General features: G+C 31.6%; 1 protein-coding gene across 4 annotated transcripts in view; it reads right to left on the minus strand.

Annotated features, from left to right (window-relative positions):
• The window catches only part of tefu (Serine/threonine-protein kinase tefu), a 177,522-nt gene that overhangs the window by 121,123 nt on the left and 39,588 nt on the right, over window positions 1-16,811 (minus strand). For all 4 annotated transcript variants that reach the window (XM_076495794.1, XM_076495786.1, XM_076495802.1 and 1 more), the window contains 3 exons: window positions 15,733-15,959; window positions 5,865-5,993; window positions 373-624 (listed from right to left, as the gene is read on the minus strand). In XM_076495794.1, coding sequence (XP_076351909.1) covers window positions 373-624; window positions 5,865-5,993; window positions 15,733-15,959 — 608 coding nt within the window. The remainder of the gene's footprint in view (window positions 1-372; window positions 625-5,864; window positions 5,994-15,732; window positions 15,960-16,811) is intronic.

Consider the following 16,811-nt stretch of genomic DNA (forward strand, 5'->3'; position numbering starts at 1 on the left):
CATGTGCAAAAAGCAACAGGCAATTGTGAAAAACTATGTTAAATAAGTTACAATTTACTTCAACATAGCTGTTGAAGTTGGTAAAAATGTTTAATCATAAAATTAAGAAAAAAGAACAAATACTTTTTATATTATTCAGTGGAAAAAAACGATGCATTATACTTTTAATTACAAAAATATGTAAAAAACAGTTACAAACTTGATAAGCAAAGCATTCAAGCTAAAACAACAAAAAATATTTTCAGCTTGCAATTTTTAGGCTTCCACATAAAAAACCCATTTATCCCACTGTGTTTATTTTTTTGAAGTAATCTGTTCTTATTAAATATCAGTCAAGTTTTAAGAAAAATGAAAAGTGGAAGTAATACATACACTTCTTACTGCAACTTCCATTAAATACTTTAACACATTCTTTGGAATGGTACTCAGTACCCAACTTCGAAAATCCTTTTCCAAATCCTCTTCCGCATCATGATCATTTTTGAGTGATTCCAAAAGTAAATCCAAAATAGGTATCAAATTTTTTAGATACTGTTGTTTTGATAGAGTAATACCCTTTTTCTCTAGTTCATCAATAGTAGGTGGAGCTTTTCTAAATACTTCATCTATCTTCTTCATCATGGACTATTCAGAACAAAATTGAACAAATCAATGTTTTCAATAAACAGTTAATAACAGGAAAAAGTCAACAATACAGCAGTGTTAAAGAATAAATATTTTTCATCACCTAAATTATTCAGAATACACTTTAGTATTGTAATTAAAAGTTTTCGTTTTATATTAAACACTAGAAATATTAGAAAATAATAGAAGTGATTCAATAATGGAAAATAACAATAAATTTGAGAAAAAAAATTATAGACAAATTAATTGGTTTACAACAATATCAAAGCAGGACTGGTATAATTCAGTCCCGAAAATGTCATTGAGGTAACATACGGACACCTGTTACACTTCAGCCCTATCCAACTTGGCTGTATTATACTCGCCTTTTCTACATTTACATTCCTAAGTATTAATAACTCATAAAAAATCAGATATTTCAAACAAAGAATCATAACCACTGAATGTTTTTGAACATTCTTTCTTATAAATTACAATTAATAACAAAATAACAAATCTAAAACAACTACATGATATAATTGTATACTGTGCCATGACACAACATGCACACAATCAGTGACCTGAAATATAGGCTTTTAGCAATAATACATTTGCAGTTCTAGTTAAATTGTGTGCTACCCACTTCACTGGAAAAAAATATTCTGCAATAAAAAAAATTATATATATCAGATCATCCCTCAAGTAATGTCTGATTTTAGGTTCAGATAAAGGAAGAGATTTCAAAAACTTTTAATGTTATTTAATCAATAATGTATGTTCCATTATTATTAATTACTTTCTGCAAATGATTCACAAGCTTCTGAATGCCATTTCTATAAAATTCTTGGGGTTTGGAGGAAAAAATGTAGAGAGAGCAGTTTTAACATCTTCATGTGTTTCAAGCTCTTTTCCATTAAGATAGTTCTGCAAACTTCAGAATAGATGACAATCAAATGGGGCAAGGTCTGGAGAATAAGGAGGATGTGGAAGTTTTTTTCCCAGTCTAGCTCTTCAATCTCTGCAGATGTGATCCTTGCTGTATGGGGCTGTGCATTATCCTGATGTAACACAACACCTTTACAACTGATCAAAGCAGGCTTCTTTACTTTCAGTACAGCATTCAAGCACTCTAGTTGTTGACAGTAGAAGTCTGGTGTAATCATTACACTGAGTGGCAGCAACTCAAAGTGGATCACACCAATAGTATCCCACAAAACACTTAAGAAGACTTTCCTAGAGTGGAGGTCCATTTTGGGCTGTGCTTCAGCCAGTGTACTCGCACTGAGCCATAGCCTGCAGCAGTTAACATTTTTATAAAATATCCATTTTTCATCTCCAGTCACTAACCTGTCCAAAAAAGATGAGATACGTTCACAAGCGTTACTCTAAGGTTAACTTATGTCAAATCATGGGGGACCCATTTTCCAAGTTTTGACACCTTTCCAAGATGTTGCAGATGACAGTGAACTGCTGAATGGATTGAATTAAGCTTCTGTGCAAGCTCTTCAAATGTTACAGCACAACCTTCATCAAGTGCAACCAGAAACAAGTCATCATTAAACTCAACAGAACAACCTGAACGTGGCACATCACTTAAGCTGTTGTCACCTGAACTTCTGAAACTACCTTCGACATTTTCTTTCATTGAGAGACTCCACAACATAAATACTTTGAATATTTTATGTAGCTTCTGCTGCACTATTGCCTTTTTTAAACTCATAAAGCATTATATCCCTAATATGCTCCTCAGGCACATCCATCTTCATAAGGTTTATTTGATTAATGATCTGAGAAAGTGGATTTGGGTTAGTTTCTTTTATTTGTCTGAACATTTTTATACACATCCCACTACATATTTTAGTCATTAAAACCTCCTACAAAGACAGAAATGATGATGCACTTTCTGTAGTAAATCTTTGGACATTGGTTATGGGATGACCTAATATATAATTAAACCTAATATAAATAGATTGATTTACCTTAATGTACCTCATTTACTTTTTACTCCATTTAGAAATTATATACAGCTGCTTCCAAAAGATTTCACACTAATCCCTAAGCTCATGAAAAAAGGTGACATCCACATAATACTTCAGCTTTAAATTATCAGCAGGGGTTTTGTAATGCAAAAAGCAAGACCCAAACTAATAATTTTCCATAACAAACAAAAATGAGAAGCAATAAAATGTATTTATTATTGTTATTGTACACATAAAACTCAATTCAATTGCACAGTTAGATTATCTGAAAGCATTCAATCAAGACAGTTACAAATTTGAAAAGTAATAATTAAAATTCAAACTATATAATTGATAGATGAATGAAAGGGATCCCTGTGGCAAATAAACTGACACAAAGAAAGTAATCCCAAACATTGTAATTATGATTTTGTCACCTTAAGACAACTGGTAATTGTAAAACAAAATGTGCAGTTAGTTAAATTTACAATTTTTAACAACACAAGTTCCAAAAAAAATAATGTAAGCAACAGATAAGTTCGTACACCAAAGTTTTGTAACTGTTTTATATGCTGTAAAATTTATAATAATAAAAATGATAGTTGATAAACTGAAAATCAAACCTATGGTTAAAAGATTAATTTTTATTACTTTATTTAAGAAAAAGATTAAAAACTTGTATCAAAATAAAAGTCTGAATCTTAACATTTCATTTATAATTTTATCTTACAATGACTATGAAGAAAGAGAAATTAGGATTTTTTTTAAATTTAATTATATCATGTGTTTTCATAAAAACATGAAACACCAGAATGAAATAAAAACAGAAAATATTTTTTCAAGTTATTTAAGAATCAAACATTGTGGATTAATAACTATAACCAACACCTTAGTCCCTAGTAATACAAGCTACAAAAATGTATTAAAACAAAAATACTATTAACAGAACATGTACTTGTTGAGAAAATAAGAAGTTTCAGCCCTTTTATGCTTAGTGTTGTAACAGCATAAAATTACTAAGTGTATTGTAATATGTAAACCCTATCAATAGTGATTCCAGAACAATAATTCAGTAAAATGAAGGTTAATCATACATAAATTCTAACTTTAACAAAAGAAATAGTCTAAACATACTACGGATTTCATAGTATTAATGTTTTGTTTTAATTATAAAGAAAGTAACAAAAATAAAACAACATTCAATCAAATAATGTCACTGACATATACTATGCAATATCTGAGATGGAGGTTCCAAAATTTTCTTTGGTAAAATTCATTTTCTTGTGTTGAATTCAAAATAAAATAGCATTCAATCAAATAATGTCACTGACATACACTATGCAATATCTGAGATGGAGGTTCCAAAATCTTCTTTGGTAAAATTCATTTTCTTGTGTTGAATTCAAAATGCAAATAGTTTTTCAAAGTTTAAACCTTTTTAATTAATTTTGAGATTATGTACCTGAATACTTTCTTTTTAATAAATGTTTCTCTCAAACAAATTAAGCAGCCAATGATCTTGTGATAAAGCTACTCTAACTGTATTAAATCTGTCCAACTATAAAAAATGAAAAACTGTTTTTAACTTACTGCTCACACAATTTGAAAATCCACAGAAAATACAGATAAATTTACATAAAGTTACATAAAGTAATCTTTCTTTATTATTGAAGTACTGATGAAAACAGCTTACTAATAAAAAAAAAATAAAAGTGATATTTTTATACAGAAACACAAGTATAATGACAAATGTGTAAACTGTAAAAAACTTATCAGTCAACAATAACTACAGCAAATAAAAAAAGAGTATACAACTATGAACTACAGTGAAAGTCTTAATTTCTATTGTTTACAATGCATTTATGAGAATAACAATTTCAACCTGCACCATGATACATTATCAATAATTTACCCAAAATCAGCTACAAAGCCCTGTATAACTGTATATAGCTTAATGAATTTATTGTAAAGAATTGTCTCATTCTCTCATGTACTGTCAAGCTTACTTCTGTTGACAACAGCTTGTAAATTAAAAATTCATTTAAAAATAATAACATGTTTAATGTGTTCAAAGGAAAATGAAGTTTCACAATAAAAAGAGCAGTGATACTTAAGATAAACACCACTGTTTGTTTATAACACAAAGGGACACACATAAATACTTCAGAATTCAAGAAATTCTATCTTCAGTATCTAAAGCAAAATAAAAGAATTACATCATTCCCGAGTAAGTAACAAATATACATAGCTATTGTAACAGTACTTTAATCAAAACTACAATAACATAAAAATTAAATGAGTAACAAACAAAATACTGTACACATTATGTTTAAATAGATGTATAACATTATGAGTTAAAGGCTATTTGGGATAAACGAATGTAGTTTCATGCTACACTTAGTCATTTTAGAAAGAAAAAGAGGGTAATTTAGATTTATTTTGATATTTTTTGGAAGAGGTTACAAGGTCAGACAAATTGACCAATCTCATATATAGTTAGTGTTGAAAAAATAACAGAAAATATATAGTTATACTGAAAACAAACATATGAAATGCATTTAGGAGGTTTTAGAGATTATACAAATGAAATTTCAGATTTTTCAGATGAAGAAAAGTATTTTTAATCTTAACATGAAAATCACTTTACACATGGACTGTTCAAAACAAATACTTGATATATTTACAGATAAATTTTTCTTTAGTTTATTAAAAATAATTCACTTAAAAATACAGTTTTTTATATATAAAAAACTTGAAATGTTCATAGAATGACTGCCAATTTCAGTGAAGATATACACACCATATTAAAAGTTAGTAGTGTAAAATCTATAAACATTTGCACAAAAAGGTCATGTGGTAATACCCGAACATAATGACAAAATAGACAAGAACTTACCAAATTTCAATAACCCAAACAAAGCCAACACTGATCTGAAACTTCTGATTAAAGAAACTTCCACCAACACTGAACAACATGCAGGTTTTGTTTAAATTGCATATTTTCTAATATGTACAGTATTTTGTTTGTTACTCATTTAATTTTTATGTTGTAGTAGTTTTATTAAATTTTTCTGTTCTTATAGATATGTATATCAGTTACTTACTTAAAAATGATGTAATTCTTTTATTTTGCTTTGGATACTGAAGATTGACCCTTTTATTGTGAAAAATAATTATGTTTTAGCATTTTGAACAACTTCCTTGATACCACAAATGATCCTAGATTGTTTGAAATTCTTATTCAACAACATGTCATAATGAAATCTGTATAGCAAAAACAAGCATCAAATAAGTTTACTGTACCTTCACTAGAGTTCCCAGGTTTGATGTCCATGGTGGACTGTTTGATAACACCTTCACATTCCACAGATGTGAGTAGATTTGAATAATTAAACTTGCATTTTCCATCACTGCTGACAACTGAGCCACAGACTAAAAAAACATATATATATATATTATAACCATAACTTTTTAAAAGCCAAAACAAAACACATTAATGTGGGATTATAAAATGTATCCTAGGTTTTGGAGGTGACTGGGTAAGTAGGACCCTCATCATGGTAGGGATATGCCATCTTTCAGTCTTAACCTCCAATTTGCTAGTCTCGCATATGAAATAGACACAATTAAACTAGAAATTAGGAGAGCAAGATGCAGGTGCTCAAGCCTACAACATCCCATATCTATATCACCCTTCACTGCCTTCAGACAGTTGTGGAAAGTAACTGCTTTCCCAAGTTAAAATAATAATAATAATATGATAAAGATAAAAAATAAGGAAATAAGGTACTACTATATGGGGGTAATAAAGATGAAACTTACCTCTTGAAGTTAGCATTCCTGCCCCAGTATGGTAGATGCACTAATTAACATGACATTGAACCATATCAGTACACTAAGTTTAGTATGACTGTCATTATTTTATATGCAGCTCAGTGTGTAGATTTACATCAAATAGTGTCAAGTTCTTAAATGACCTTATTTTTAACTAAAAATAATAAGTAATTTTTGTAAAATTTCTCTGATCTTCATTTTTTGTATTTATTTAGTGCATTTTTGTAATTTATTACAGAACAGTTTAATAATTTTATGTAAAATTTCTTTATTAAATTCATGAACTATTAATCTTTGTATCAGTATTTCAACATTATTAATAGAACATTGTGATTTATTACAAATTTTACAATATCTGAATAACTGCAAAGGTATAATATTTATAATAGATGAGCATGGCACATCACTACTTGAGGGTAAACCATAAATTGGAAAGTAAAAATCTTTTCTTTTGTCAAAAATATTTATAATCAATTACTTTAATTTCTAAATCTAAATAATGTGTATCTGTATTAGAAATCGAAGTATTCTCAATTTCTAATTCTACGGGATAAATGGTGTTAATAGCATTATATATTTAAGAATTATTTATGCTAATTAAATCATCTATATATATGTAAGTTATAGTTAAAATATCTGGATTTGCATAGTTTTCAATAAATATATTTTCATAATAGTACAAATATAAATTTGCAGTTCCTTCCTCATAATTTTGTTTACTTATTTAACTTCATTTAAATGTATTTATTTAATATCACTGACATATATACATATACATTTCAACATCAGCATTTAGTACAGTTGTGTTTAAAACACTTTCTTTTATCTATTCATGATGCATCACCACATGCAAAACACTGGACATTTCACAAGCTTGAAACATTTCTTTATGAAACTATCTTTGAAAACCTCCAACATAGTACATATTTTAAACTTCAATAATTATTTATCAATAAAATTAACTTATAATTAACAAACATTACTTCATCAAATCAAATACTAAAAGTTCACAGTAAGAACAGAGTCTAAACAGGAAACAAAGTATTTCATAATTTATATGAGCAAAGTGAAGAACAGATACAAAAAGGCTGAGAGGAAAGAAATTTCATGAAAGAACTAATCAACAAATTCAAAGTTCATGTACCAAAAATAATTAGTGACAACAAACAACAAAGAAACTATGTAAAAAGCAATGAGTAAAGAAACAGGAGTGACAAAAACTAACATTTTCCTAATCTGAGAATGTATTTCCTATAGATACTCACATCTTCACACAGAAATGCTATTTCACATACATGTCTGCCTATGAAATTTACATTCCACAAGCATGGAGCCAACTAACACTTAAAGTTTAACATGAAATACGATGGTGTATGATGATGTATTCATGTGACAAAAGCTCTACATCAATAGAAGAGCAGATTAAACTCCACAGCAGTAACACCCCATAACCTCATTCTTAGACAAGACAAAAAAAAAGATACATCAGAAGTGCGAAGGTCAAGTGGAAGTACGTGCAGAGGTATCTCTCAGAAATACATTTTCAGTTTAGAAAGAAATTAACTTTTGAAACAATAGTTCATTTCTGAGCATAGAGAAATGCTAGAATCCCACACTGCAGTGATAAAATAGTATGAAATTGTGCCTAGATTAAATCCCTTCACAAAGTGCCTAAAGGTAAGCCTATGGAATGTAACACTTAATAGCAGAGGCTCCATAAGAGACTCCACATGCTGTGTTCTCATCTTGACTCTACTGGACAGACTCTGACTTCAAGAGGAGGGTACAATAACTCTATAAAGTGAGACCCCCTACTACACTGACAATATCATTACCAACACACTTTTTACTGTATTGAGCCAAATTGGTGAAGATTATCAATGATACACTACTGCAACAACAAGAACTAGTGACAAAGGTCTCAGACACTCCATTTGTAGAATCTTGCATTTGGGAGAGCTTGCACTGAAGAAACCCAGAGAAGTAACTGGATCCCCATCGGACCATCAGCTGGAAAGACAATTTACTGATGACAGTTAAGTGGGTAACCTCAAAACCCTAATTTTAAAAGCTGGCAAGTGCAAGCCAAAGAAGTGGACATACATTTCTATGGTACTGTTTCTTCCAATTTGTATGGTCTGGATCATACAGTTGATTAAATCAGTATCCCATGACAATGCCTCAAGTGGTTTTGTGAAACATCCTTTCTTGCAGTGAGCACTGGAAAAACCAGGAGAGACAGGCTGAAAACTTTCTGCTGTCCTGAATCAATACAGATTTTGGAAAATAAGTATAGCCTGGGAGGCAATACTACCCACTTGACAGGATCCTGTTCAACTGAAAGGGAGAGAAACAAAAGAAGAACATACTTACCCATTTCAAAAAATGGTGGTATAATTAAAGTGTAGCAACCAGTGGAAACTGAAATCCTGCAGCAGGACAAATCAACTAGACTGTGAAGATAATAAGCAACAAGCGTGTGGGGAGTTGTCTGCACGGCCTCCTGAACAACCTCTTCCAAAGACCAGTAAACATGAGAAGCACGAGAATGAGAAATATGATGAATTGAATGCAAAGAAATGCAAAACAACCTGCAAAATCTCACAACCCCTAGGAAAAATTAACAGGCTTTTCAGTGGCAATGGAAGAAGACAAGTCTCTAGAAAAAAAGATGGGTCCCAAGGTAGGAACAGATGATGGTGAAGATTCTGAGAATAAGATATTCACGACAAATAACAAAGAACAGCCGAAACATGATACAGAAGTCAAACTAAATCTAAACAAGCACAGAAGTGAGACACAGAAGAAAAGGAGATAGGAGAGAAAGTACGATTATTCTACAAAGTCACAGAAGTCTGAGGGAGGAAATACCATTCTAAGTAGAGGAACATACAAGCCTAGTAAAATAAGGTAAGAGAAGCACCAGCTGTATGAACATCCAAAGAAGGATGATCATAGGCAAAGAGTAGGAAGTAAGTCATGGGAGAAAGGTAGCACAATGAAGTCAAAGACTTAAAAAGGTACATGTGAGAGCATGCAAAACCATATCAAGGACCCAGTCAGACATGAATGTTGAGAAAATAGCAAAACAGAATGGAAAACAGCAGATAAAAACACTCTGTGGTACCAGGAGAGGTGAAAAATAGATAGTTCTCATTAAGAAGAACAGAAAGGAATGACAGAGGGGCCAATGACAACAGACTTGCCATTTTTGTTGATAGACAACATGGAAGAGCAATAGAAATGTGAAAAGGAAGAGGCTACAAAAATGAAGTGTGTGACCTGATAGGTGATGAACCAGATAAATCTCACCCATAAAGACAGAGGAATAACATCCCTTGATGAAAAAGTGATGTGTAAGGTTAAAGCAAGAGTAGGGGGATATTGAGTATAAAAAAGGGAACTTTGACAGCAAGCAAAGAAACAGAGGAAACCAAGGCAGAGTTGGCTATAGAGGTGCCACAGCAGGATTCAAAGATTGTCACATATCAACCTACATCCAGCAGCAACTGCATTCAAATGTCACAGCTAGAAAAGATACCTGTTTGCTTTTCTTCTTTATTTATTGCTCTACATTTTAAGAAAAATAAGTTAAATAACTTATTTCTAAATAGTAATAATTTATATACATATATAATGTATAATCATTAAAATGTGACTATATAATACAAAATACCAGTCCACTGAAACACAACTAAGACAGGCTAATTCTGTAAAGACTAAAGATCAGTTTTATATTATTGGATGCAGCAACATGAGTGCACATGCACCACGTCAATACAAGTTATGTTATGCTAGTCAGGCACGATTCGAAGGTCCATATAATGAGAAGCAATGAATATATAATGTTATGAGACTTAAGCTACTTAGATTAAACATTTGCATTTTCATGGTATTATTTATAGTCATTCTAGCATAAACAAAGCAAATTTTATATTTATTTCCTTTTTTTTAATTATGATGGTTACATGGTTGGTCAATTGACAGATCCCACTTAGTTAAGGTAGAGAAAATAACAAACAAAATGTATAGTCTTACTGAAAAAAAAATTTGAAAACTATTTAGGAGGTTCTAAAGATTATACAAATAATATCTAAGATGAAGAATATTTGTTTAAATCACAACATGGTATCACTCAGACTAGTAATGACACAGATTTAATATTTTCACAAACAAATCTTTAATAAAGCTATCTCATTAAAAAATCTGAACTTTTGTGTACAAAAAATTTGTAATCTTTACCAAAAATCTACCAAATTTTATGAAGATACACATACAGCACCAAAAGTTATAGCACAAATACTTAACACATGCAAATGTGTATACAACCTTATGTATATTACACCAAGCCCATTGAGAAATCGTTAAAGTCAAGAAAAGTGGCAAAGACACCTCTGCAAGATATGCCCAGCCAAGAGCAAACCCCATGAAAACCCCAATGACTGGAATGTGTTCCAGCCAAGAGAAAGACACTTTGCTACAAGGTTCATAGCACCAAGCACATGATAGGTAAAAAGAAAAACTTGATGTAAATGAATCCAGAAGAGCAAAGAATCCTTAAAAGAATGCCCCCTTGACAGGCGATAAAAGAAATGCCAATGGAAACGTTTGAGTAAATCATGACTGACTGACTCACAAAAATGGTAAAAAAATGGGTACATACCCCAAAATCAGTGAGACATTTAAGCACACTGATGTGGAAAGCATGCTAATCCTGGATCCAAATGCCAGAAGTTATGTTATTATATAGAAATGTACCTCAACTTGAGATAGAAACATGAGTGATAAAATGAAGATCCAGTTTGGGGGGGGGGGTGAAAATGAATGAGGCAGTACAAGCACAGTCTAAGGACAAGGACAATTCATAGAATAGAAAAGAGAAAATTTTCACAATATAGGTCAATGAAACCAAAAAAACGAAACCACTGGATACCTAAGGTCCATTTGTGGATGCACATCTGCCCCAAAGGAATGAGAAGTTCCAGGGAAGCCAGAGTCCTCCAAAGCAAAATAAACCCTCGTACAGGATGAAAATAAGAAATACAATTCCTAGTGAACAGATACACAGAAAAACATGAGAAGACTGAGCTTGGATGAAACTAGAGATGAAGAAACTGCTCAGATATACCAAATATTGAGTGGGCATCAAAAAGGTCTTGAATATCATGTCAAACTACACTACCTGAACAGTATCCCGCAAAATAATGGATGTGGGAGAAGAGGAAACCTCCTTAGAATGAGCCACAAAAACAAATTGTTCAAAAAAAAAGTAATAAATGCCTCAGACCACGAAAAATGGGGAGCAAAAACCCTCATGAGCTAAATGAATATAACAGGATCCAATGCTATGCTGAAATGAAGAAAATGGAATTGGAAGACACACATCTGATGGACAGAACATACAAAATGTCTGAATGACAGGAGAGTGAGGATGTCAAGGAAGGTGTCTGATACACTGACTATGGCCAACTGTAGAATGAGTGAAAGAGACCAAAGATGGAAACACAGTATGGAAAAAAAGGAAATGATAAGAGAAATGAGGAGAAGTAGGCAGAGAGACTGTGAGAAATCACATGTAAAACATCTGTTGGCAAAAATGAAGACCAATGGCTGGCAAAGAGGAAGATACAGGTACCCATAGGGCCAAACCAAATAGATTAACCAATCACAATAAAAACAATGAATCACACATCAAGTAGTGGGAGGAAAACAAAAACAAGAAGGTCTGGAAACTAGAATGGGAAGAGTAAGGGTAGGTAGGTCCAAATGAGTAATTGGAGTCAAAGGGGAAGATCAAGAAAGAAGAAAACCTGAGCAAATAACAGAATGAATCCATACAATTTCAGTTCAGGTCTCCAGTGAAAATGACCATCACTTGTCTCTGGGTAAAGAAAGAGAGCTTGACAAAGACCATGTGCACAAGACAGCAGAAAGTATACAGTAAAGAGGAACACAATTTAGCCCACCAAGTCACAACAACAAAGGAATTAAGTAAAGAAGAACAGAGTAGAAAAATTATAACAGGCTAAGCTGGCAAATAGAAGAAAAACCTCTTCCAAAAAGCTCCCTGAAGCACAATGAAGTCTCACACAAAAGAGTGCTGAGAAAAAGGTGAAGGTACAAAAATGAGAAACCAGAGAGTAAAACAGAAGGCAAGGTCTAATCCCCAAGCAAGCCAAATAAATTCAAAGACAGATAATCCAAAAGGAAGTTTTCTGCAATTTAGTATAAAAGAATCATAAAGTCGAAAGGAGCAAGGAATAAGGGTGTGAATGAAAAGCTGTTAGAGAAAAGTACCAGTAAAAACCCTTAAGAACAAGCAAAGAAGGAAAGACAAAGTACAACAGTTGGGTTAATGAAATATAGAACAACATTATTAAAGGCCACAGAAAAAAATGTGGAAAAGAAGTATACCTGAGAATAATATCCAGAAAGCAATGAGAAGGGCAAGGTCATTCCTCAAATGGTAAGGCACAACTCAAATAAAATCAAGTTAATAATTAGTCCAATAGGTCATTCACAACTGAGAAGAAGAACACTGACTGAAAGACAGGAGCAAGAGACCTAATAGTAATCCACAACACACTGAACAAAAGCTGCAACATTTCAAGTAGGTAATAAGCCTCCAAAAACCATAGTAAAAACAAGGCCCATGTGTGTAACATCATCACTCACATAGGACTTGGAAGTCACCAGCACTTAAAAATCATAATAAAAGTTATTGAAACAAAAGCCAAGAAAAAGTGATAATCAAAATTTTAATAACAAACACACACCTCATCAAATATGAACTCAGAGGAGATATTTCAACACATCTGTTCAATACAATGCCAAAAAAGAGGGCAAAATTATAAAGAGTAGCAAGTACAAAGGGTTGGGAGGAAATTACTGTATGTTTAGGTGGAAGCTAACTCAGATTTAGTAGCATGCACATTTCATAAGCAGATGTACAAGGGTAACAGCTGTTCTGGGCGTGACAATAAATTTTCATCTCGAAAAACTTTAAGAAGATAAGAAAAAATGAACTGATGATAAATATCTTGAAATATTTCTACAGCAAATGGTGATCAAAAAATATTGATGATGTATGGTTTGACAAAAATATGCTAATGACTAAAAAAACATAATATAACTGGCTTACAATGGTTTTGCTTTTTCCTGTTCATACAATGTAATGTACAAATTGATTAGAGCTGAGTGAATAGCGATAGCTGATATCAATTAATCGACAGGCTCATTAACCAATCACATTCAATTAAGCGGTTACTCTTCCAAAAACTTAGAAATTGGAATAACGAAAGAAAAAGTAATAATCAGAAACCCTAATTTTGATTAGTTGATTATTTTCACGAGTCATGACGCTAACCAAGTTGAAGAATTTTGAATTAATCAAAAATATTAGTGAGAAATTATAATGACAATATTTCAATTACCTGGATAGTTATAATAATCAAAAACAGTAATGTTGATAAGATGATTAATTTCATTGCATGAATCAATTTAAACATAATTTTGACAAACTAATTATTTTATGTGACACTAATTAATGTAATCAATGCTCATAGGTAATCAATTACATCAATTTTGTCAAGTCAAAATCTGATACATTCATTTATATCACAAATACTTGAAAATTATTAAATTGTAACAGCCATTTTCATACATAAAACTCTTGAATAATAAACTACTGAACTTTTATATCATTATTCCAGAGTAAAAACAATTTGAAATACTGTAAGAGAAAGAGTTAAATCATTGTTTAGCCCAAATGCCTTCATCTGGATGTGGAAGATTTTGGGTTGGCCAAAATACTAATTAATTTTCTTCTCTCTCTCTCTATTTTCCTCTTTTTTCAAAGCTCTGAATATCACTTATAGCTCCAAGTTTTGACTGCAATTATTCACTGTGTATACAACTATTTTGGCAAATCATGACCAGTTCACAAAACTTTAGAATAAAGACAAAATATACAAGAAATAACTTTTTCTTAGTGCTATTTAGGATTAAGATTCTGCAGTTTTAATTCTCAGTAGTATTTTCAAAATGACTAATCTAATTTATCATGTTAGCCAGCAATGTTTTATTTTTTCTAATCAGTTATTAACAAACTCCAAACAAAATATTAATTTGCAGTCTTCTAACACTAGTACATGTACTAATATCTTGAAAATATAAAAGTGATGTTAAATTTGTGACATATATATTCCATACTATTTAAAAACAATTATTCATTTGATTAATCACAAATGAATTAATATACTTATGTATATGTATCTGTAATACTTATAGTCTCAACTAATATATTACAATAACTTAAAAATCAAACACTAATTACACTGCACAACAATGTTTTTGTTTCTTGAACACTGTTGTGTGTTCCTTATAGATTTTTGGCTGCTAATCACGAAAATCACATCTAAATTTGTCCATCACGTACCATTTCATCAAAATCTTCAGTTTCACCAGAACATTGGTACAATGGAAGAAAGATATCAGGGTAAATGGAATCCGTCAATGCTTACTGACTACTGTTGGACACTGCAACGTGATGCACCGGATATTAAATACAAACGAAAATCAGGAGCAAAATACTTTTAATTATATTGAACTCAATAGAGTATTAGAAACATAAACGCAATTAAATACATTATTGCTGGTAAATAATTAACTGTCTATTTCTCAGAGCTCCTACGTGATGAAGCAAAACCAAAACTATATTTGTACATACCCACCAGGTACCTGTCACAATCAGCAAAAACTTTTCAGGAAGCAAAAATTTTCAAAAAATTGTTGTGCAGTGTTATCTTTACCTTCAATACAATCAACAGTGACAACAATTTCCAGGTTAACTGGTCAGTTAAATTACATTTATTGCATATAAAACTTAAATGATTTTTTTTTCATTTTTACAAACATACTTTCCAGAAATCCTTTTTATGCAGATATAATTCTCATAACAATTACAACCATAATTTAACCTAGCAGATTTTATAGTACACACTTGGTACAACCTTTTTAATTTTTGTGTTTTTGTTGAATTTCACATACAGCTACTAAGTCATCTGCACCAGTCATCTCAACACTTTGAAGTGATAGACCAGAGAGAAGGCAGCTAGTCAACACCAACCACTGTCAACTCTTGAGCTTTTCTTTACCAGAAAACAACAAGATTGCCCATTACAATTCCCCCATGACTGAAGGAGCGTGTTCCACAGTGTGGTCCACAGATTTCATGGTGAGTGCTCTTGTTTCCAGGTCGTGCATTGCCTTAAACTGTAATTAATAAATCATTGGATTTTTATGAATAAACCAAAATCAAGGAACAAGAAAACAGTACCTGAGAATGACTAAGTATATCCAACACTCTGCTTGAATCTCTCATCAAAGCTTCCACTACCTTCTTCCAAACTGGCTCCAAAAGTTTAATTTCCATTCTATCTTCTCTATTCTGTTGCATTTTCCAGATTTCAAGTCTAGACTCAATGGTTGTGTGAAGTGGAATGTGAAAACTACTTTTAAGAAGGTTTGTCTCAACATCTCTGATCCACTGCCATTCAACAAACTCTGTTTGATTAGAAGAAAAAACTTTATTAAACACTGTTTTTATTTATTTAACAATTATTTAAATATGAAAATGTATGTTGCTTAAACTTTCCAAGTGATGTTATACTGTTTTGAATCAGTTTCCTAAAAATGTCATATATTGTAGCAGGCTCTAAGTGGTTATGTACACTGTCTTGTATAACTAGCTTTCTAAAAGTGGGGATGCTATTCAATGTTTTGTAGCATTCACTATCAAAACTGATATACCATCATGACAAAAATATGACTACCATGGAGAAAAAGAGAATGAATTATAATTGATGCACAGTCCAATGCTTTACAACAAAAACAAGAAATTAATTTCTCTACTAGAACTGTGTCAAACAAGGTATACTTTGACAAACTCTCCAACAAAAACAATAAGCAGAACAAAATTGCTTTTGTGTCAGTGACTAAAGCAATACTGATGAGGATGAAGAATTACCTACCACTTATGAAAAACATTGTGATCTAAAGTGAAAGTGCAACTTATCAGAATACCATGATTCCATCACTCCTTCCTGTACTCACAAAAATGTAATAACAAGCTTCATACACATTGAAACTCCTTATGGCAAACAGATATTGGAAGCTGACTTTAGGAGAGCTAAGCAAATAATTATAACTTGGATGAAACAAGGCAAAAGTTGTAACAACTAACACAACTGTGTAGCCTCTCAAGTTGCATTATTTGTGAAACCTGACTGTGATGGTAGTTGTCCAGGAAGAGGAAGTGCAGCTGAAAAGAAATAAAAAAAAACTATCCACTAATCTAATGTATGCTTTTCTTTTTTACCAGATTATTTAGCAAGTAATGGTACACAACTTGCTTTA

This window comes from Tachypleus tridentatus, chromosome 1, assembly GCF_004210375.1.
Source record: "Tachypleus tridentatus isolate NWPU-2018 chromosome 1, ASM421037v1, whole genome shotgun sequence".
NCBI lineage: Eukaryota > Metazoa > Arthropoda > Merostomata > Xiphosura > Limulidae > Tachypleus > Tachypleus tridentatus.